The 24,161-nt window shown below is 39.5% G+C and overlaps 1 protein-coding gene across 1 annotated transcript; it reads left to right on the top strand.

Moving 5' to 3' along the window:
* Window positions 1-8,391: 8,391 nt before the first annotated feature.
* On the top strand, window positions 8,392-24,050 carry LOC146146900 (uncharacterized). The gene is made up of 15 exons (XM_083386485.1): window positions 8,392-8,542; window positions 9,586-9,731; window positions 10,125-10,210; window positions 10,728-10,889; window positions 11,400-11,794; window positions 12,230-12,405; window positions 13,200-13,905; window positions 14,342-14,517; window positions 15,351-16,056; window positions 16,492-16,667; window positions 17,462-18,167; window positions 18,603-18,778; window positions 19,618-20,323; window positions 20,759-20,934; window positions 21,729-24,050. The coding sequence occupies exons 1-15, from the start codon at window positions 8,454-8,456 to the stop codon at window positions 23,117-23,119; spliced, it is 5,973 nt and encodes a 1,990-aa protein (XP_083242611.1). The 5' UTR covers window positions 8,392-8,453; the 3' UTR covers window positions 23,120-24,050.
* Window positions 24,051-24,161: the final 111 nt, after the last annotated feature.

Consider the following 24,161-nt stretch of genomic DNA (forward strand, 5'->3'; position numbering starts at 1 on the left):
AATGCACTTTACATGAAAAAGGAACTAAACAAAATTGCGCGCCGAAAATATATGACGTTTAAGAGTAAAGTTCAAAGGTCAAAACTAAGAAAATAATAAGATCGTCATAACCAAGCTACAGATTTACCAATGATATTGATAATCAGGTTTCAATTTTATGTGCAAATATAACCTCGTTGTTGAGTTAGTTGTTATTGTTTTTGTTATTGTATACTAGTGAATACTGATTTTCCGTTATGGTACTTTCCGGTAGTAAAGAGTTCACAGATTTTGGTAACGTTTCTATGATCTTGCGCATAAGAATCTTATTAACATTTTTTTCTCAGCCCATTTTGCGTGATTCATCATGAAATGCGATTCAATAATCTTATTATCTTTGGCCTTAATCAGGGTGATGACTGATGAGCTAATAAAATGCTATACGAGCAAAATACTAGTTTGGGCCTTGTATTCAAACAAGGTTACTTTTGTATATTTCAACAGGTGAAACATGACCACCGTGCTATCTTCCAAAAAAGGCCATAATTTCGCAACAATAACTATAACAGTCTTGCGTGTAACTAACAATTTAAAGCGTCAAACGATTTTTCTCTGCATTACATCTAATCAAATATCAAATTAACAAGCAATACACTGGCATAATCTTGCTAACAAACGTTTCAACAAATCATAACTGATCGGCGTAGCTTAAAAATACTTACAAACGAGAAACTGCGCTATCAAACCAAATTAATTCATACTTTCTATGCAACCTGACAGTATGCATAAAATTTTATTCAGAAGGATTTATTTGCGTGTTCATATCACGTCGGAGTCTCCAATGTATATTTCAACAGGTGAAACATGACCACCGTGCTATCTGAACTCCACTAAATCGAAACTAAACAAACTGTCATAGCATTTCAAAGTGCATACTGTCAGGTCGCTTATAGATTTATTGTACATTCACATAATTAGCATATTTCGCTTTCAATAAAAGAGCTTACAGCGCAGTAAAAACACGTGTTGCCAGTAAAGAGCGGATCGTTGCGAAGAGATCTTTTGCTTTCGCAGCATAACATTTACATTTGTAAGGGCTTATGACAAATGCATTTAAAAATATATATAAGGGTATCCTCGGTTGAAATCATGGGTGAAAGTAGAATAATTTTTTAGCGAAACCCATGGAAATTTAGAGATGACGTCAGTTACCTCATAACAGGAAATTCAAAAAAGGGCGCTCTTTGATTTTTCAACGTAAAGAGCAACAGAAAAAATTGCAAAATAAAAACGTGCGATATCCAAGTTATTTTTCCAGGGCAATTGTTGGAGCTGGTCCACGTTTTCTTTAATTTCACGAAGACACCCAGCAACATCAAGTTTTATACTACACAAAAATACAAATAATTAACAAAATAAAAATTGACCAGGCAACAGCCCAAGTCAGTTGTTTACATTTAGGCCTACTTATATCGGAAGTTAAAGCAACGACTTTGTTAAAACTTTTTAGGGCAAGTCATTTTTTAGCCTCAAACTATTTTAAGTCAATTTGATCGACGTCAGTTACCTCATAACAGGAAATTCAAAAAAAGGGCGCTCTTTGATTTTTCAACGTAAAGAGCAACAGAAAAAATTACAAAATAAAAACGTGCGATATCCAAGTTATTTTTCCAAGGCAATTGTTGGAGCTGGTCCACATTTCCGTCCGTGGACTTATATTGATAACATAATTTGAGTTAGTGTGCGAGTTAGCGTTTGGGTTTGGGTGGGTCAAAAAAGTAATATTATTATTACTATATTAATTATTTTATTCCGTTCATTCTTATTTTGGCGCTCTTAAATAAAATATTTTAAAATTTTCCATGCTTTTGGTTAACAGCGCTGTGTTGTTGACAGCAGGGGTCCGAAAATACGGGGTCGCGACCCAAATTTGGGTCACGGGACCGTTAAGTTTTGGTCGCGAAAGCCTTAATATACTTTAAAAGCGGCCTATATTGGTAAGCTCTTTAATTGTTTTCATGAAGAGCCGTCTTAGTTTGAGCGCGACTAGAATTGTCAAGCGAAATATATACACCAAGACGCGTAAAAAATTGTGAGACCTTTGTTCAATCCAGGCTATGGGAAAGAGCGCTCGCAATCCAACGCTGTTATTATGGCCATTACCACACCAAACTCATCTGCTGAGCCGGAATCTGGGTTTACTTCCTATTATGTGTTTTTTTAAAAACACTTTTTAGCCCGTTTTCTGTAACCAAAGCGCAAACACGTTGTTCTCTTAAAACTAAAGTATGCAAAACTTCAATAAGATAAATAACTTTATTTTGGTAGCCTAAACGCGGTATGTAATGAGCATTAATGTCTATACTAATATTACAATTTTTGCCAACATAAAATGCTTAACCAGGTTACCGGGATGTAGTTTTTAACGAACTTTAACAATATAAAGAAGCTAATATAAAACGCTTTACGCGAATCTTTATGTTTGCGGAAATATATTTTTCGTGTGGTCAAGGGTCGTTCATCTTTTTAAATGAAAAGTTTTGGTAACTGCTAGGCGCATTAAGTTAGGCTGGACAAAGCAGGGTGTTTGACGACCTTGCGTTGTCGCATTTTGGTTTACAGATACGTCACGTCTCCTTATTATCAAAGAGTTTGTCAATTTAAACCAAACAATCAAAGCATATCACTCAATAAGAGTTATTATATTAAAGTGCTTAAAGGTTTTTATAACAAGTGGAAATTTAAAACGCCGAGAACTTGCTGAGTTTGGTTTGGTCCGCGACTTGGTAAAGGTTGCCGATTTCTGTCCTAAAATGTATATTGTCCCCTGAAAAATCCTTAGATCCGCGCCTTATAATGTTGAGCCTATAGTGTTGAGTTTCCTAAAACGATTGCGAGACGTCGGGCATTTTTGGTGAGTTGCACCCAGTTTAGCCCAGCAGCACCAAAAAATCATTACACACCTTGCCAGTAATTATTGCACTAAATAAGTAGCGGACGGGGGTTAAAGGGGTTTGATTTGGTGGGGCTCCTACTCCAAGAACACATAGTGGTTGCTAAATCATATTTGTCATCCGAATGAGACATCACAAGTAGTAAAACTCGAGGCATCTTTTCAGTTGTGTTACAGAACCCTTTCTCTTTTAAAATTAACAAAACACATAACATAGATTTGTCATAATAAATAGAAACACAATAGTTGCTGTTTTTCAGCAAAGCTATTTTGTTTAAACCATCTTGAAGACTTTGGGTCGCGAGACCTCGGTACTAGTAATTAGGGGTCGCGCCAAAAAGTAATTGCGGACCCCTGGATTACAGTGTTGATTGCCCGCCTACTATAGTTTCAACTGAGTGTTCGCTTATCAGATAATTTTTAATAATCACCAGAAGCATTGTGGTTGGCAAATCGAGTATACGCACGCACCCGATCCGTTAGAAATCAGTGCATTTCTAAGCAAAAAGGTCTACGACAATCAGGGCATCCAATGGCAGAAAAGTCTAGACTTTTAGACCTTGAGGTCCTGGCAATGCACTGATTTGGACCTTTAGGTAAACTCCCGGCGTAGATAAATTAAAAATATTCATTAAAAGTTCAGTCAAGATAACAAAAAGTATGAGATAGGATTAATAACACTTGACCCACCTAAACCCTAACGCTAACCCGAATCCTAACCCAAATAATGTGCGTTATTTTAATAATAAGCTTCAACAGTTCACCTCGTGCCCCACACTTTCTTCAAATTTCCACGCGTTCTCTATTTTAAAACTTTCCATTTGGTTTAAAATTTTCCATACGCTAAAATGTTTTAAAAGGTGGTGTTACACTCTGAAGAGAATCTCAGAGCGCCAAGTTTCCTTAAGTTAACCGTGCTACCCTTTTCTATTTACTTATTTAGGTGGTGATTTATTAAACTTGAAGTGGTAAAGATTCTATTCAGGATTTTTTCTGTCGTCGACTGGCGTAGAAATGTAGAAATATGACGTCACTCACTTTCGTCAAAACGTAACGACTTGACAACTGACAAGACACATACATGCTGCCATCGTCGAGCTTTTGCCATCGTACAAATAAAATTGAGTGTAATGACACAGGGAACTACAGAACGAGTTTCAGAACTAGAAAGGAGGTTTAGAATGGTGATAATATGTTTTATCGCTTGTTCAGTTTAAAGTAACGAAAATATGGCGTTCCTTCAGTTATGTACGAGTGAGTAGTACGACACGTACAAATTAACCAAAAAATACCGTATACACTAATACACATCGCACATTATTTGAGTTAGGGTGCGGGTTAGCGTTTGGGTAAGGGTGAGTGAGTGTAATTATATTGTCAACTCAAAGTCTCTGTGCATATATGACTGCATGCTTTCTGTTTATTAAAACTGCTCATACTATTAGATATTTAGTTTAACAGGCATTTAGTATAACACTTTTAAGTAATAACGGACGTGTCCAATAATATTATAATTTTTGCTGTCATAAATAAATGTTGTAAGATAATCCTGAACTCAATAATATTTCACAGGCTAGCGCTGGGTGACTCAGACTTCTTTACCATTTGCGCGATTCCATAATGTTTTGGCAATATTTTCGTTGAATTGTCTGTAACATATAATTTTTGTGCTTCGCATGAACTTTCTACTAAGTTTTTTATCCAAGGCACTGCCGCACTGGACAATTATATAACAAGTGGGCGCTGGTCTAGAATCCTACCACAACGTTGAAATGATTATTAAGCAATGCATAATATGTGGGTTAGGGTGTCGGTTAGTGTTTGGGTGTGGGTAGGTCAAGTAACATTGTTTAACACTATTACTGGACTCACCCAAACCCAAACGCTAACCGGCACCCTAACCCAAATAATGTTCGTTGTGGTAGGATTCTAGACGAGCGCCAACAAGTGTCATAGACAAAAGTTGGGCGCTCGTCTAGAATCCTACCACAACGAACATTATTTGGGTTAGGGTGCCGGTTAGCGTTTGGGTGTGGATGAGTCAAATAATAGTATTAAATAATAATACTTGACCCACCCTCACCCAAACACTAACCGACACCCTAACCCACATATTGAGCATTGCTTAAGAATTATTTCAACAATGTGGTAGGATTCTAGACCAGCGCCAAAAGTTGGCCTGGGTTTGGGCCACCCTGCTTTATAACAAACAAAACTGAACCCATGCATTTTTTTGTCAGACCTTCTTGTGGATGACCTATGTGCATGTATATGCTCGAATACTGCTTGTAACATTTAAATAAACGTGATAATAGGCCTAACTAGCAACATACGCTACAAGTAATACCAACTTAACGCCGTGACATTGTACAGGTCTAATAGCATCGGCGTTTGGGCGCCCCATTTTGGGAACCACACTGTTTGCTGTTGTTTTGAATAAGAAGTGTGTAACTGGTGGGTTTGGAATTTGGTTTAAGGTGTTATTATTGGTAGAGGTAGTCATAAAGTTAGGAGTGTTGTTTTGGGTCAAAAGTTTACTTATAACTACGATAAGAACAACATATATAATGGAAATTATAACAACATTAATGCCCAAATAAAGAATAGTTCAAAATAAGAACAAAATGTAAGTAGTACCACATGGTCGGAGTACCATCTAAGTGGGAATAAATCTCAAACCCGTCGGAAAAAGACCTAATGGCCAGAATCAGGCCTAAATAACTTTTTACATAACCCAAAACCACCCCTAAGTACATTGCTTTATTATACTAAAGTTATTATACTAACCATAATAATTTCAACCCTAACCCTTTCTCTAACCCCACCCATTACCCACTAATAAGACCCAACAGGGCCAAAAATCCTATGCCAAAATATCGCCGTCCTAACAGAACCGGCCAAACTAGGGTGTCAATACTTTGATATCAAAATGGCTGATGCCAGACCGGTTGCCATCCGTTTGAATATCCTCTCCCTACAGTTTAAAGCATTATTTATACCCTATTTTGATGAATTTAGGACGTATTCAGACAGATTTAGGTCTTATTCAGACAACTTCGATTTTATTCTATACTTGATATTACTGCGTATTTGGCTTTATTATGTCGTTCATCTAAAACTATAGTTTTATAGATTTTTCTGCTTTAGGTAAATTCGTCGTTAGGTTTTATTATGTGTTCCCATCCTGACTGTTATGTATAGGTTCTATTTTTGTATGTCTTATTGTGTTTTAATCCTACTAAGGCAGTGCTCAGCAAACTGTGGGCTGCAGGCAAATTGTGCTGCCTTTGAGCCATTTCTAATTACTCACCATCCTTTTTTTGTTAAAATTTGAGTTTTGCCATGTGGTTGTGCGGCACATGGTAGCCAAAGAGTACGTTCATTGTATTTTATTATAAAAATAGTGTGGCTAAAAGTTTTTTTGTTTTGACTCGCTTTTGGATTGTAGGGTCACAACTAGGGATGTTCAAAGTAGAATCCCAAGGTATTCTAGAATAATAGGTTTCGAATCTAGAATAACGAATCCAGAATAGCGAATCCTAGTATATTTTTATTAAATTATTTAACCTTGATTTTGTTAGGGGAAGGGATTAATCTTAATCTACCCCAGAGGGCCCACAATCACAGCAATAAATCATAAAAAAATCTCCCATATGTTTAACATTCTTAACAACTGTCGTCTGAAGCCGTTCTGAAACTGTAATATGTCAACTGTCCAGGTTGTGTTCAAAACTTATATTTTTGCCAATAGTGAGTACAATGAAACACTGTCCACAGAACTCTTTAGCAATTCGGTCCTGTTTTTTAAAGCATTGTTGGGTCTTAGTGCTTTTTGACTAAAATGATCTGTTATGCAGTCAAATGATGTACTGCAAAGAATACAAAGTTATTATTGACATAACAAATTCTTGAGAATTACGTTGTGCATAACTGCATAACCTCGCTGAATATTGGCCTAAAGTTGACCTTAAGTATCCCTATAGCGCATTTTGTGGACGGCCAGCACGTTTTACAACGTAATATTACTTTTGCAACTTGATGCATTGCGAACTCCACACCAGACGTTACACGTTAGTCGCTCGCCCAATAACGCTTGATTGGCATCTAATTATTAGACAAACGTTATCGCGAGACGCGGTAATTAGTCACCCGAAAGAACGCTGACACTGCACTACCAGGTTACATTTAAAGCAAGCACTGTAAATTGTTCGTCGCAGCGACAGGCCAACTTACCACACGCGTATCTACAATTAGGCGCAACAATCGGCGGTAAAACATTAAATTATATCGGTTCCAATTACCCGAAATAAATGGCAGAATTGGATTCGATATTCTACTTTGAACATCCCTAGTCACAACTTCACAAGGCGATTGTACTTTCAGCCTCAGCCATCTTAACATTGTAAATAATTTTTATGGCTTTGCACAAACCTAATTTAGTTTTGATTAATTCTATTCAGTCCAAAAGTACTATACTTGTTGCCTAATATGACATGTTGTGTCATGCAACTTCTACAAAGTTCGATTTCGGTTCAAATAGACTATAAATTGTGTTATTTTGTGCAATATTTAAATGTCTGTTTTGTGCCTCATGTGTTATCTTTAATTGTTGTTTTGCTAATTTAAAATAGATCAACAAATTTTTCACTCATCATGCGCTATTAGCCGGGATTTAAGCTGCATGTTAGCGCGAGTTTGCCTGAGATCAGCAGTTTTTTTAGATAAATTATTTATGACGTGACTATGTGACACATTCTAAATATTTGTCCCAATCCAATCTAACCAAAATCCTCAATTTGTCCTTGTTGTCGTAGTTGTTTCACAGAGTGGGCCTTCAATAGATTTTTATAGAGAATCTTTGGGCTAAAGCAAATAATGTTTACCGACCACTGAACTAAGATCATGGTATTCTAATATCAGTTCTACTGTCACAAAACCTTTGACCAAAATGACATAAGACATCACTGGGGTGTTCTATACCCTGGTAGCTACCCGGAATTAGTTAAACCTGAAAAAAAAAACATTTTTATTTTTTATTGAACTTATATTATGCACAAAAAGTCTCATGATACTATTTGATACCACGTAGCCACCTATATAAAATTAAACCGTTTAAAGGTATTTTATTCCAAAGTATTAGGCAAATGTTGGCCTAATATTTTTTTAAAAATTTAACTTTCGTATCTGACAAGTAACACTTGGCGTCCGGTATCAGCTCCCATCCAATACTATCGGACATCCCTGACCATGTGTTTTCTATGGCTATTCAAAATTTGTATATTCGTGGAACCTTAAACACTTTGACAAATCCTGCAAGTCTTTAAATTAGTAATGTTAATAAAAAATAGCTTGAAAAAATGGCAACATTGTGCCACCAACAGATTAGATTTTGTACAAACTTGCTTCAAAACTCGTATATATTACGGATAACACTTATGTACCATATTTTTTTAGTCTAACAGTTGCTCAATAAATTGTATAGCGTTTGTGTGATTACTGGACTGCATAATTGAGAGTAAATATGGATGTTACAACTCCAAATGAGCAACTTGGTGGATTTAGTAAACTTCGTCTGAATTGGAAAAGAAGTGTGTACAAACCTATTTACAAGTAAGTGGTAAAATATTATTTTTAAGTTATTGTATACATAAATTACATATTACTGTACATGGTAAAGATCAGTGTTCCCGCTAAGCGCATTTTTTTGCGCAAAATTTTGGCCCTTGCGCACTTTTTTTCACGGAAGTGCGCAAGCAAAAAAAAAAATAATAAAATAAAAATTGTTTTTTACTTAAATTCTGCCTCCAGTCGTCTCCCGAAGCCCACATTATCACTATTTTGCAAAGATTATTACATATTATACCTGATCTACCCCATATTTGCTTCACGAAAGTTTTGAAAAAGTTCCCAAATCAGTTTTATCCGAGCTACATATGAAACAAAAAGTGCCCAAATCAGTCTTATTAAAGCAACGTACGGACAGAAAGGTGCCCAAATTAGTTTTATCCTAGCTACGTACGGACAAAAAAGTGCCCAAATTTATTTTATTTGGGCACCAAAAGGGAGGGGGGGGTCGGAATGTCTGATTTTAGTGTATAATGACATCACAAAATAGTAATTTTAATTATGTAATAAATAATAAAACTAATCAGACATAAAGAGCCGATTAACATCCAGCAAAAGCAAACCTTAAGACACAAAGCGAACAAGTGTGCCATCAAATCTAACTTCAGGCGAAGAACTAAATCAAGACAAGATGTGTGTGATAATTTTAGTAAAAATCATAATTGGACTTTCAGGAGCGCAGTTTTCTAACTTTTATTTACGGGTCTACCATAAATTATTATTATGCAGGTCTTTGTCACTTTCAATACTAAACGAACAAAGTTTTTTTTTTTTTTCGTTTTTCGTTCATTGTGATTTTTCATTGTGATTTCGAGTTTCGCCTTAGACTTGACACATTTACATTATAAACGCTGTGTTGGACAGTGAGTTAAACCCTGACAAAATTGAACAAAATACAATAGTTTCAGTAACAAAAAAAAAAAGATTGGGAAGGCCCGGACATGGGATTGGGAAAAGATTGATTGTTTTAAAACATGACCTTGTTTTGTAGTGTTTTACACAATATACTGATTTCTATTTTTTTGTAGGAAAGTGATCCTTTACCTACTAATTTACGTAATCATTGCACTGATTTACCACATTTGGCTTCATGATGACTACAAACTTCAATTTAAAAACTTCTGCCTTAACATACAAGACAACACCAATAGATTTCCAGTCAATTTTGTGCTTGGTAAGTTTTCAAAGATTTTTTCGTTTTTTTTTTTCAATATTTTCCGTAAATAAAATTTGGGAAAGCAGCGGCTGTCAAATCAAGTCTAAAGATTTAGGTTTTATTGTGAGAGTTAAACTTATGTCAGTAAAATAATTTGACTTATATACTTCTTCTGTGATTAAAATTAAAAGCGACATAGCCGATATTAAAATACCCTTGAAGTTGAGTCATATATATGCATACAACTCTCGTAAGAAAACTAGCTCAATTTGCGTACTGAATAGTTTTCAATCTAATTCTCCAGTGATTTCAAAATTTGTTTTAAATACATTTTATGTAAAAATAGTATTAATTGAGTATATATAGTGCATTGAAAGATACACTGATATATTGCACTTATTTTTGTTGAAGGTTTGTACATTACGGTGGTTGTTCAACCTTGGTGGTCGCGAAACAAGGAAATGCGAACACCCAATCATATCAAGCAGATAGTTAAAGTATTACTTTGCTGTTTTAATTGTGTGCAGTCAGTTTAATTTTATTCTAAACACTTTAAATTTTTTTTTGTTTTTATAATGTAAATAGACCAAAGATACTATATCAAAGCCACAACAATACACAATTTTCATGAATACCTTTATGTAAGGAGGAGTTAAGGAGTAAATAAAAAACATTTTTGTAAAAACATTATCCGAATTTGCAACAGGTTAAAGATTTTTTTGCAACTAATTTTTCCCTGGTTAATTGAAACCAGGGCTGCGGAGTCAGTTAAAAATAACCCAAGTCCTGAACCACTCTGTTTTCATAATCACGCTTGTTTTTAAAATCAAGTTTAACTTTTTCAAGTGTTGAACTTGCCAAAAAATTAGTTAATTAATTTTAAAATAAAAAGGCATTTGTGGCTTAATTTTAATAAAGTCAAAAAATCTTTGTTATTTATATTTTTGGTTGTGTGCTGTTCATTTGTGCTTCTTTATTTACAACCACATACCTAAAGACTATATTGTTTTGCAGTTCGTGCCTTTTGTAGTCTACTTCTATTTGGTGGCCAAGCTTTTTAGCCAACAATACCTCAACGTACCCACAGCAGGGGGACTCCCTTTACACGTGGTCAACATCTGCGTTGGTGGCCTTTTCACAATCGGCGAGTTTATCCTCTACATGCACTCGCTCAAGGTAAGGTTAATACATCGGTTAAGCACTAAAACAGTGATGGACAGTAATACTGTTGGCGTATAAAACTAAGAGGACTGTCCCCGATAATATTGGATTGGAGCCGATACCTGGTCCCAAGTGGTGGTATTGGTACTCTTCCGATACCAGGGTTGTATCGGAGCCGATCCTATGTAAGTGAGAAAATAATGAGGCATGGTGCTGCTCGGTTAGCACAGTTAGTTTAAACAAGAAGTTGAACCTAGGATCTTTGTTAACTGATCCGGCCTCAATAAGACTTTAATCACTGCCATTTGGAGCCTTTGCAAATCAAGAAAGTGCGACGACCTATTTAAGATGCGCATAAGGAAATTTGAAGAACAGTTTGTAGAATTTGGCCACGCCTGCAAGTAGGCTGCGTCCTGCGTTACTCCCGACTGAGTCGCACAGTAAGCAAAGTGAAAATATTAAAAAAAAAAATTTACTGGCAAACTCCTCAAAAAACGCTTATACTCTCGCAAACGTCGTCCGCAGGTGATTGAACAGCTGATTAACCCGCTCACAGACGATGTCGCCAACCCCGTGATCGCCACGTGCGAACTACCTCTTTCCATATCCGCCACGCCGGAAGTCGCCACGGATACCGGCGTGACGTCACACCATAGTGAGGGCGATGACGTGTCTCGAGGCGGCCAGGTCACATCAGACCACTCGAACCGCAATGACGTAACAGATGATGACGTCAGTTTGTCTAGCGGTGCGAACGAGGAAGATGAACTGTTGGCCGGGTTTCGAATACATGAAGGAAATGGGGAAAATAGTCCGATCAATCGGAAGCCTTTCGTGGACGATGCTGGAGAAATACTGAAACCAGGCTGTTCCCGGAAAAGCAATTTAGAGAAGCCGACGAAGTCTGACGCAAATCAAAGGTAAGACAGCGAGTGGGTATGTTGTGGCACGGGTTGTGATTTACCTTTGTATGGTAGCGCACTTATTTTCAACGAGCATTTATTCTGTATGTTTAACTGACATTGGGAACTGTGAACTGGATAATGATAACGGCCCTGTATCTTTAGAATATTTTGCAGTCTCTTTATAAAAAGTGGTAGCACGCAGGGTATCTTTTAAAGGTGCGAGTTCGAAATCAACCACATGTTAGTATTTTTTCTCAAGTACATCAATCAATACATTTGAAATTGCTTTCCGTTATATGTAAGTGCCTGATGGGTGTTTCATTTAGGTTATATAACCCAAAACGACCAAAGTTTTGAACCATTCAAATCAAATAAAAGCACGCGCCAGTCGTGTTTATTAGAAAAAACATAATAGTTCAAAGCAGCACACCTTTATCGTTTTTTACATAGGCCCTCCAGTTGTGTTGTCGAGATGACGCCGACAGACAACTCTCCGAAGCCTTTCGCTGTTCGCAAGGTCCGCTCCGACAATGACGTAACGAGTTTGGATGACGTCCCAGGTTTTGCTGAAACTTCCAACCCAAAAACTCGCAGCAACTTGGCGTTGGTTGAGGCTGGTACAAAAGGTAAAATCACGTTGAAGGAGAAACTGTACGTTGGCGAGGCGGGGTTTTCGGGATTTTAATCCCCACACCAGGACCCGGTAAAACCAGGAAGGTCTAATCAGGGTTTCTCAACCGTGGCTACCCAGGGTTGATTGGGGGTCCACGGGCATTATTTTCTAGCTAGGTCATGGTATTCCAAAGTTCTGCCGTTTATGTCGGGTAACCGATATAATCTCCGTTGCCCGCATTATTTTAGGTGAGCTTGCGCACCTTTTTCGCACCCTTAAAATGACGCGGGCATTTGTTTTTTGCTTTGAAAGTTAATAGGTAAGTAAGTCTTGTTTACTTTACGATTTGTTGTTGAAACAAGTCGTATATGGAGTTGTATATTAGATAAAGTATAGTAATATTTTTTAATATTGATATTAATTTATAATGGAAATAAGTTAATTGGTGTTGTTGAAACTATTTGTAGATGAGATTTTTCCTGATATTATAGTTAAATTGCTTAGAGCTTTATTAGCGTAACTTTTCTATACAATATAATGAGTTGAATTATCAGAAATACGACAACATGTCCATGAAATTTAGAGGTGTGATTACAAAAAAAAGAAATATTGATAAAGAGATATGGTATACTTCAACAAAACCAAACAGTTAGTGGCGAAGAGTTTTTAGCATGGAGGCTATTGTTTTCGCGTTCCGCAAATCATATGGACCCATTCGCTTTTGCGCTCTGCTTGACCCACGTCAGCGAACAAGCGCAAGTAGAGAAGCATTTACATTTTCCTTCTACAATTCCACATTTTTTACAGGCGGAACAATCAACAAAATAAACGCGTTTCCTGCACCTTCTCCAACGAATGGGCGAAATTCGGAAAACAAAACACATCCTCGGCCCTCCAGTTGGAATGACGAGATGGCGCGGACAGACGACGAAACTTCCAACCCCGGAGTCGGCGGCCACGTGTACACTCGCAGCAGCTTGACGTTGGATGAGGTCGGTTTAAAAGGTGAAATCAAGAAGAAATTGGACGTTGGCAAACCGCCGGCACCAGGGGTTTTAAATCTTCCACGCAAGGACCCGGTAAAACCGGGAGGACCTGAATCCTCAGGAAGCCAGGCGTTCCTTGTGCCTCCATTGAGTCAAGACGGTTTCGGCGAGACCAGCAGTTCTGCGGGACAGCAAATCGCCTTGTCTAAAGCTGACCAAAACAAGGCCAATATCCCACCAAAGGCCGTGACGTCACACCATAGCGAGGGCGATGACGTGTCTCGAGGCGGCCAAGTCACATCAGACCACTCGAACCGCAATGACGTAACAGATGATGACGTCAGTTTGTCTAGCGGTGCGAACGAGGAAGATGAACTGTTGGCCGGGTTTCGAATACATGAAGGAAATGGGGAAAATAGTCCGATCAGTCGGAAGCGTTTCGTGGACGATGCTGGAGAAATACTGAAACCAGGCTGTTCCCGGAAAAGCAATTTAGAGAAGCCGACGAAGTCTGACGCAAATCAAAGGTAAGACAGCGAGTGGGTATGTTATGGCACGGGTTATGATTTACCTTTGTATGGTAGCGCACTTATTTTCAACGAGCATTTTTTCTGTATGTTTAACTGACATTGGGAACTGTGAACTGGATAATGATAACGGCCCTGTATCTTTAGAATATTTTGCAGTCTCTTTATAAAAAGTGGTAGCACGCAGGGTATCTTTTAAAGGTGCGAGTTCGAAATCAACCACATGTTAGTATTTTTTCTCAAGTACATCAATCAATACATTTCAAATTGCTTTCCGTAATATGTAAGTGCCTGATGGGTGTTTTATTTAGGTTATATAACCCAAAACGACCAAAGTTTTGAACCATTCAAATCAAATAAAAGCACGCGCCAGTCGTGTTTATTAAAAATAAACATAATAGTTCAAAGCAGCACACCTTTATCGTTTTTTACATAGGCCCTCCAGTTGTGTTGTCGAGATGACGCCGACAGACAACTCTCCGAAGCCTTTCGCTGCTCGCAAGGTCCGCTCCGACAATGACGTAACGAGTTTGGATGACGTCCCAGGTTTTGCTGAAACTTCCAACCCAAAAACTCGCAGCAACTTGGCGTTGGTTGAGGCTGGTTCAAAAGGTAAAATCACGTTGAAGGAGAAACTGTACGTTGGCGAGGCGGGGTTTTCGGGATTTTAATCCCCACACCAGGACCCGGTAAAACCAGGAAGGTCTAATCAGGGTTTCTCAACCGTGGCTACCCAGGGTTGATTGGGGGTCCACGGGCATTATTTTCTAGCTAGGTCATGGTATTCCAAAGTTCTGCCGTTTATGTCGGGTAACCGATATAATCTCCGTTGCCCGCATTATTTTAGGTGAGCTTGCGCACCTTTTTCGCACCCTTAAAATGACGCGGGCATTTGTTTTTTGCTTTGAAAGTTAATAGGTAAGTAAGTCTGTTGTTAGGCGAGGTAATATAGTAATTTGTAACTTCTCAGGCTGGTGTTTACTTTACGATTTGTTGTTGAAACAAGTCGTATATGGAGTTGTATATTAGATAAAGTATAGTAATATTTTTTAATATTGATATTAATCTATAATGGAAATAAGTTAATTGGTGTTGTTGAAACTATTTGTAGATGAGATTTTTCCTGATATTATAGTTAAATTGCTTAGAGCTTTATTAGCGTAACTTTTCCATACAATATAATCAGTTGAATTATCAGAAATACGACAACATGTCCATGAAATTTAGAGGGGTGATTACAAAAAAAGAAATATTGATAAAGAGATATGGTATACTTCAACAAAACAGTTAGTGGCGAAGAGTTTTTAGCATGGAGGCTATTGTTTTCGCGTTACGTAAATCATATGGACCCATTCGCTTTTGCGCTCTGCTTGACCCACGTCAGCGAACAAGCGCAAGTAGAGAAGCATTTACATTTTCCTTCTACAATTCCACATTTTTTACAGGCGGAACAATCAACAAAATAAACGCGTTTCCTGCACCTTCTCCAACAAATGGGCGAAATTCGGAAAACAAAACACATCCTCGGCCCTCCAGTTGGAATGACGAGATGGCGCGGACAGACGACGAAACTTCCAACCCCGGAGTCGGCGGCCACGTGTACACTCGCAGCAGCTTGTCGTTGGATGAGGTCGGTTTAAAAGGTGAAATCAAGAAGAAATTGGACGTTGGCAAGCCGCCGGCACCAGGGATTTTAAATCTTCCACGCAAGGACCCGGTAAAACCGGGAGGACCTGAATCCTCAGGAAGCCAGGCGTTCCTTGTGCCTCCATTGAGTCAAGACGGTTTCGGCGAGACCAGCAGTTCTGCGGGACAGCAAATCGCCTTGTCTAAAGCTGACCAAAACAAGGCCAATATCCCACCAAAGGCCGTGACGTCACACCATAGCGAGGGCGATGACGTGTCTCGAGGCGGCCAAGTCACATCAGACCACTCGAACCGCAATGACGTAACAGATGATGACGTCAGTTTGTCTAGCGGTGCGAACGAGGAAGATGAACTGTTGGCCGGGTTTCGAATACATGAAGGAAATGGGGAAAATAGTCCGATCAGTCGGAAGCGTTTCGTGGACGATGCTGGAGAAATACTGAAACCAGGCTGTTCCCGGAAAAGCAATTTAGAGAAGCCGACGAAGTCTGACGCAAATCAAAGGTAAGACAGCGAGTGGGTATGTTATGGCACGGGTTATGATTTACCTTTGTATGGTAGCGCACTTATTTTCAACGAGCATTTTTTCTGTATGTTTAACTGACATTGGGAACTGTGAACTGGATAATGATAACGGCCCTGTATCTTTAGAATATTTTGCAGTCTCTTTATAAAAAGTGGTAGCACGCAGGGCATCTTTTAAAGGTGCGAGTTCGAAATCAACCACATGTTAGTATTTTTACTCAAGTACATCAATCAATACATTTGAAATTGCTTTCCGTTATATGTAAGTGCCTGATGGGTGTTTCATTTAGGTTATATAACCCAAAACGACCAAAGTTTTGAACCATTCAAATCAAATAAAAGCACGCGCCAGTCGTGTTTATTAGAAAAAACATAATAGTTCAAAGCAGCACACCTTTATCGTTTTTTACATAGGCCCTCCAGTTGTGTTGTCGAGATGACGCCGACAGACAACTCTCCGAAGCCTTTCGCTGTTCGCAAGGTCCGCTCCGACAATGACGTAACGAGCTTGGATGACGTCACAGGTTTTGCTGAAACTTCCAACCCAAAAACTCGCAGCAACTTGGCGTTGGTTGAGGCTGGTACAAAAGGTAAAATCACGTTGAAGGAGTAACTGTACGTTGGCGAGGCGGGGTTTTCGGGATTTTAATCCCCACACCAGGACCCGGTAAAACCAGGAAGGTCTAATCAGGGTTTCTCAACCGTGGCTACCCAGGGTTGATTGGGGGTCCACGGGCATTATTTTCTAGCTAGGTCATGGTATTCCAAAGTTCTGCCGTTTATGTCGGGTAACCGATATAATCTCCGTTGCCCGCATTATTTTAGGTGAGCTTGCGCACCTTTTTCGCACCCTTAAAATGACGCGGGCATTTGTTTTTTGCTTTGAAAGTTAATAGGTAAGTAAGTCTTGTTTACTTTACGATTTGTTGTTGAAACAAGTCGTATATGGAGTTGTATATTAGATAAAGTATAGTGATATTTTTTAATATTGATATTAATTTATAATGGAAATAAGTTAATTGGTGTTGTTGAAACTATTTGTAGATGAGATTTTTCCTGATATTATAGTTAAATTGCTTAGAGCTTTATTAGCGTAACTTTTCGATACAATATAATGAGTTGAATTATCAGAAATACGACAACATGTCCATGAAATTTAGAGGTGTGATTACAAAAAAAAGAAATATTGATAAAGAGATATGGTATACTTCAACAAAACCAAACAGTTAGTGGCGAAGAGTTTTTAGCATGGAGGCTATTGTTTTCGCGTTCCGCAAATCATATGGACCCATTCGCTTTTGCGCTCTGCTTGACCCACGTCAGCGAACAAGCGCAAGTAGAGAAGCATTTACATTTTCCTTCTACAATTCCACATTTTTTACAGGCGGAACAAGCAACAAAATAAACGCGTTTCCTGCACCTTCTCCAACAAATGGGCGAAATTCGGAAAACAAAACACATCCTCGGCCCTCCAGTTGGAATGACGAGATGGCGCGGACAGACGACGAAACTTCCAACCCCGGAGTCGGCGGCCACGTGTACACTCGCAGCAGCTTGACGTTGGATGAGGTCGGTTTAAAAGGTGAAATCAAGAAGAAATTGGACGTTGGCAAACCGCCGGCACCAGGGGTTTTAAATCTTCCACGCAAGGACCCGGTAAAACCGGGAGGACCTGAATCCTCAGGAAGCCAGGCGTTCCTTGTGCCTCCATTGAGTCAAGACGGTTTCGGCGAGACCAGCAGTTCTGCGGGACAGCAAATCGCCTTGTCTAAAGCTGACCAAAACAAGGCCAATATCCCACCAAAGGCCGTGACGTCACACCATAGCGAGGGCGATGACGTGTCTCGAGGCGGCCAAGTCACATCAGACCACTCGAACCGCAATGACGTAACAGATGATGACGTCAGTTTGTCTAGCGGTGCGAACGAGGAAGATGAACTGTTGGCCGGGTTTCGAATACATGAAGGAAATGGGGAAAATAGTCCGATCAGTCGGAAGCGTTTCGTGGACGATGCTGGAGAAATACTGAAACCAGGCTGTTCCCGGAAAAGCAATTTAGAGAAGCCGACGAAGTCTGACGCAAATCAAAGGTAAGACAGCGAGTGGGTATGTTATGGCACGGGTTATGATTTACCTTTGTATGGTAGCGCACTTATTTTCAACGAGCATTTTTTCTGTATGTTTAACTGACATTGGGAACTGTGAACTGGATAATGATAACGGCCCTGTATCTTTAGAATATTTTGCAGTCTCTTTATAAAAAGTGGTAGCACGCAGGGCATCTTTTAAAGGTGCGAGTTCGAAATCAACCACATGTTAGTATTTTTTCTCAAGTACATCAATCAATACATTTGAAATTGCTTTCCGTAATATGTAAGTGCCTGATGGGTGTTTCATTTAGGTTATATAACCCAAAACGACCAAAGTTTTGAACCATTCAAATCAAATAAAAGCACGCGCCAGTCGTGTTTATTAGAAAAAACATAATAGTTCAAAGCAGCACACCTTTATCGTTTTTTACATAGGCCCTCCAGTTGTGTTGTCGAGATGACGCCGACAGACAACTCTCCGAAGCCTTTCGCTGTTCGCAAGGTCCGCTCCGACAATGACGTAACGAGCTTGGATGACGTCACAGGTTTTGCTGAAACTTCCAACCCAAAAACTCGCAGCAACTTGGCGTTGGTTGAGGCTGGTTCAAAAGGTAAAATCACGTTGAAGGAGTAACTGTACGTTGGCGAGGCGGGGTTTTCGGGATTTTAATCCCCACACCAGGACCCGGTAAAACCAGGAAGGTCTAATCAGGGTTTCTCAACCGTGGCTACCCAGGGTTGATTGGGGGTCCACGGGCATTATTTTCTAGCTAGGTCATGGTATTCCAAAGTTCTGCCGTTTATGTCGGGTAACCGATATAATCTCCGTTGCCCGCATTATTTTAGGTGAGCTTGCGCACCTTTTTCGCACCCTTAAAATGACGCGGGCATTTGTTTTTTGCTTTGAAAGTTAATAGGTAAGTAAGTCTGTTGTTAGGCGAGGTAATATAGTAATTTGTAACTTCTCAGGCTGGTGTTTACTTTACGATTTGTTGTTGAAACAAGTCGTATATGGAGTTGTATATTAGATAAAGTATAGTAATATTTTTTAATATTGATATTAATTTATAATGGAAATAAGTTAATTGGTGTTGTTGAAACTATTTGTAGATGAGATTTTTCCTGATATTATAGTTAAATTGCTTAGAGCTTTATTAGCGTAACTTTTCTATACAATATAATGAGTTGAATTATCAGAAATACGACAACATGTCCATGAAATTTAGAGGTGTGATTACAAAAAAAAGAAATATTGATAAAGAGATATGGTATACTTCAACAAAACCAAACAGTTAGTGGCGAAGAGTTTTTAGCATGGAGGCTATTGTTTTCGCGTTCCGCAAATCATATGGACCCATTCGCTTTTGCGCTCTGCTTGACCCACGTCAGCGAACAAGCGCAAGTAGAGAAGCATTTACATTTTCCTTCTACAATTCCACATTTTTTACAGGCGGAACAAGCAACAAAATAAACGCGTTTCCTGCACCTTCTCCAACAAATGGGCGGAATTCGGAAAACAAAACACATCCTCGGCCCTCCAGTTGGAATGACGAGATGGCGCGGACAGACGACGAAACTTCCAACCCCGGAGTCGGCGGCCACGTGTACACTCGCAGCAGCTTGACGTTGGATGAGGTCGGTTTAAAAGGTGAAATCAAGAAGAAATTGGACGTTGGCAAGCCGCCGGCACCAGGGATTTTAAATCTTCCACGCAAGGACCCGGTAAAACCGGGAGAACCTGAATCCTCAGGAAGCCAGGCGTTCCTTGTGCCTCCATTGAGTCAAGACGGTTCCGGCGAGACCAGCAGTTCTGCGGGACAGCAAATCGCCTTGTCTAAAGCTGACCAAAACAAGGCCAATATCCCACCAAAGGCCGTGACGTCACACCATAGCGAGGGCGATGACGTGTCTCGAGGCGGCCAAGTCACATCAGACCACTCGAACCGCAATGACGTAACAGATGATGACGTCAGTTTGTCTAGCGGTGCGAACGAGGAAGATGAACTGTTGGCCGGGTTTCGAATACATGAAGGAAATGGGGAAAATAGTCCGATCAGTCGGAAGCGTTTCGTGGACGATGCTGGAGAAATACTGAAACCAGGCTGTTCCCGGAAAAGCAATTTAGAGAAGCCGACGAAGTCTGACGCAAATCAAAGGTAAGACAGCGAGTGGGTATGTTGTGGCACGGGTTATGATTTACCTTTGTATGGTAGCGCACTTATTTTCAACGAGCATTTTTTCTGTATGTTTAACTGACATTGGGAACTGTGAACTGGATAATGATAACGGCCCTGTATCTTTAGAATATTTTGCAGTCTCTTTATAAAAAGTGGTAGCACGCAGGGCATCTTTTAAAGGTGCGAGTTCGAAATCAACCACATGTTAGTATTTTTACTCAAGTACATCAATCAATACATTTGAAATTGCTTTCCGTTATATGTAAGTGCCTGATGGGTGTTTCATTTAGGTTATATAACCCAAAACGACCAAAGTTTTGAACCATTCAAATCAAATAAAAGCACGCGCCAGTCGTGTTTATTAGAAAAAACATAATAGTTCAAAGCAGCACACCTTTATCGTTTTTTACATAGGCCCTCCAGTTGTGTTGTCGAGATGACGCCGACAGACAACTCTCCGAAGCCTTTCGCTGTTCGCAAGGTCCGCTCCGACAATGACGTAACGAGCTTGGATGACGTCACAGGTTTTGCTGAAACTTCCAACCCAAAAACTCGCAGCAACTTGGCGTTGGTTGAGGCTGGTACAAAAGGTAAAATCACGTTGAAGGAGTAACTGTACGTTGGCGAGGCGGGGTTTTCGGGATTTTAATCCCCACACCAGGACCCGGTAAAACCAGGAAGGTCTAATCAGGGTTTCTCAACCGTGGCTACCCAGGGTTGATTGGGGGTCCACGGGCATTATTTTCTAGCTAGGTCATGGTATTCCAAAGTTCTGCCGTTTATGTCGGGTAACCGATATAATCTCCGTTGCCCGCATTATTTTAGGTGAGCTTGCGCACCTTTTTCGCACCCTTAAAATGACGCGGGCATTTGTTTTTTGCTTTGAAAGTTAATAGGTAAGTAAGTCTTGTTTACTTTACGATTTGTTGTTGAAACAAGTCGTATATGGAGTTGTATATTAGATAAAGTATAGTAATATTTTTTAATATTGATATTAATTTATAATGGAAATAAGTTAATTGGTGTTGTTGAAACTATTTGTAGATGAGATTTTTCCTGATATTATAGTTAAATTGCTTAGAGCTTTATTAGCGTAACTTTTCGATACAATATAATGAGTTGAATTATCAGAAATACGACAACATGTCCATGAAATTTAGAGGTGTGATTACAAAAAAAAGAAATATTGATAAAGAGATATGGTATACTTCAACAAAACCAAACAGTTAGTGGCGAAGAGTTTTTAGCATGGAGGCTATTGTTTTCGCGTTCCGCAAATCATATGGACCCATTCGCTTTTGCGCTCTGCTTGACCCACGTCAGCGAACAAGCGCAAGTAGAGAAGCATTTACATTTTCCTTCTACAATTCCACATTTTTTACAGGCGGAACAATCAACAAAATAAACGCGTTTCCTGCACCTTCTCCAACAAATGGGCGGAATTCGGAAAACAAAACACATCCTCGGCCCTCCAGTTGGAATGACGAGATGGCGCGGACAGACGACGAAACTTCCAACCCCGGAGTCGGCGGCCACGTGTACACTCGCAGCAGCTTGACGTTGGATGAGGTCGGTTTAAAAGGTGAAATCAAGAAGAAATTGGACGTTGGCAAGCCGCCGGCACCAGGGATTTTAAATCTTCCACGCAAGGACCCGGTAAAACCGGGAGAACCTGAATCCTCAGGAAGCCAGGCGTTCCTTGTGCCTCCATTGAGTCAAGACGGTTTCGGCGAGACCAGCAGTTCTGCGGGGCAGCAAATCGCCTTGTCTAAAGCTGACCAAAACAAGGCCAATATCCCACCAAAGGCCTTGAAAAAATCCCAATCAGTAGTAAAATCTCCAAATGTATCCACTTTCCCTCTGAAGTCCTTGAATAAGTCCACTATCCCACCGAAGACCTTGAATAAGTCCACTATCCCACCGAAGACCTCGAATGAATCCAATTTCCCACCGAAGACCTCGAATGAATCCAATATCCCACCGAAGACCTTGAATAAGTCCACTATCCCACCGAAGACCTTGAATGAGTCCACTATCCCACCGAAGACCTCGAATGAATCCAATTTCCCACCGAAGACCTTGAATGAATCCAATATCCCACCGAAGACCTTGAATAAGTCCACTATCCCACCGAAGACCTTGAATGAGTCCACTATCCCACCGAAGACCTCGAATGAATCCAATTTCCCACCGAAGACCTTGAATGAATCCAATATCCCACCGAAGACCTTGAATGAGTCCACTATCCCACCGAAGACCTTGAATGAATCCAATATCCCACCGAAGACCTCGAATGAATCCAATATCCCACCGAAGACCTTGAATAAGTCCAATATCCCACCGAAGACCTTGAATGAATCCAATATCCCACCGAAGACCTTGAATGAGTCCACTATCCCACCGAAGGCCTTGAATGAATCCAATATCCCACCGAAGACCTCGAATGAATCCAATATCCCACCGAAGACCTTGAATAAGTCCACTATCCCACCGAAGACCTTGAATAAGTCCACTATCCCACCGAAGACCTTGAATGAGTCCACTATCCCACCGAAGACCTTGAATGAATCCAATATCCCACCGAAGACCTCGAATGAATCCAATATCCCACCGAAGACCTTGAATAAGTCCACTATCGCTCCAAAAGCCGCGAATAAAAGCCCTGTCACCTTAAAAGGCTCCAACGAAGACCCTTGCAGATCGAAGACATCCACTAATTTCGAAGAAGGCAAAAAGTTGCGCCGCATTTATCCGGCCTATGACTGGCCAGGCTGACCCCGAGGTGTCCTTACCCGTTCCACCATGCTGTCCATTCGTTATTAAACCAAGCAAACATTTACGTTTGGACAAATTGGCGAACGCTTAACCACAATGTAGCACATTAGGCCTATATTTATCAAATAACATGTAAAATAACTTTCGGGTTCATAATGGCTTCATTTAAACTTATTTAGTTAGGGTGCCAAAACTCAAAAGGGTGCTTTGTCTGTTTGACGTGCCATGAATTTTTAATTGATTTTTTTGATTAGTTAAATGCATTAATCGGAGGTAAAGCGTGCATTTATGTAAAAATCGACAAAAATGTATGTATTTGTGTTTCGTCCGAGTTCTACTATCTTGATTTCGCATAACTTCATTTGCATTACTCATTGTTGCAGGAAAAAAGTTCAAATTTATATACCTAATTTGTTTGTGTCCATACTGCTTTGACGTGGTTGCTTATCAGATAACACTTTGCTTAATTGCGTGTCACTTTTTGCACCATTTGTTAGATAGATAAGTTAAATATATCCCCACCTAAAAAAAGGTTAAAAAGTAAAATAAAACGTTGCTTTGTTGAGTTGTACATAACTGCCTATTAGGTGCGTATGCTATTTTTTTGCCTGTGTTCGTATGTTTATAATATGTTAACAGTTAAAGAACGTATCAATCTAAGATTTATTTCTGGTCTGTAAGCAACACCACAACGTAATGTATTGTGTGTTAAAAAGGTTCCACATTGGCCTCTTGTGACCAATTTACGTCGCCGTTAAAAGTAAAATCCGTTTTATTCGATTCCTATTCACTCTTTCTTGACTGTAGTCTGTTACGTCACTCCTATTTATTAATGCACGACTAGTTTCGCCATGTTGTAGACTTCTTATATTTCATCAGTTTAATTTTACAGTGTTCCAAGGTAAAACTAGTTGGATGCGATTTTACTACGAATAACACTCAAAAAGCAATTACATTTGATTGGATTGATTTTTGTACAAGTTAACAAAGAGACAACAGCATTTAGCCCAGTGGTCCTTTGTTTGGTGTCAACTATATTACA

The sequence above is a fragment of the Ascidiella aspersa genome, chromosome 4, assembly GCF_963924565.1.
Source record: "Ascidiella aspersa chromosome 4, kaAscAspe10.2, whole genome shotgun sequence".
Lineage (NCBI taxonomy): Eukaryota > Metazoa > Chordata > Ascidiacea > Phlebobranchia > Ascidiidae > Ascidiella > Ascidiella aspersa.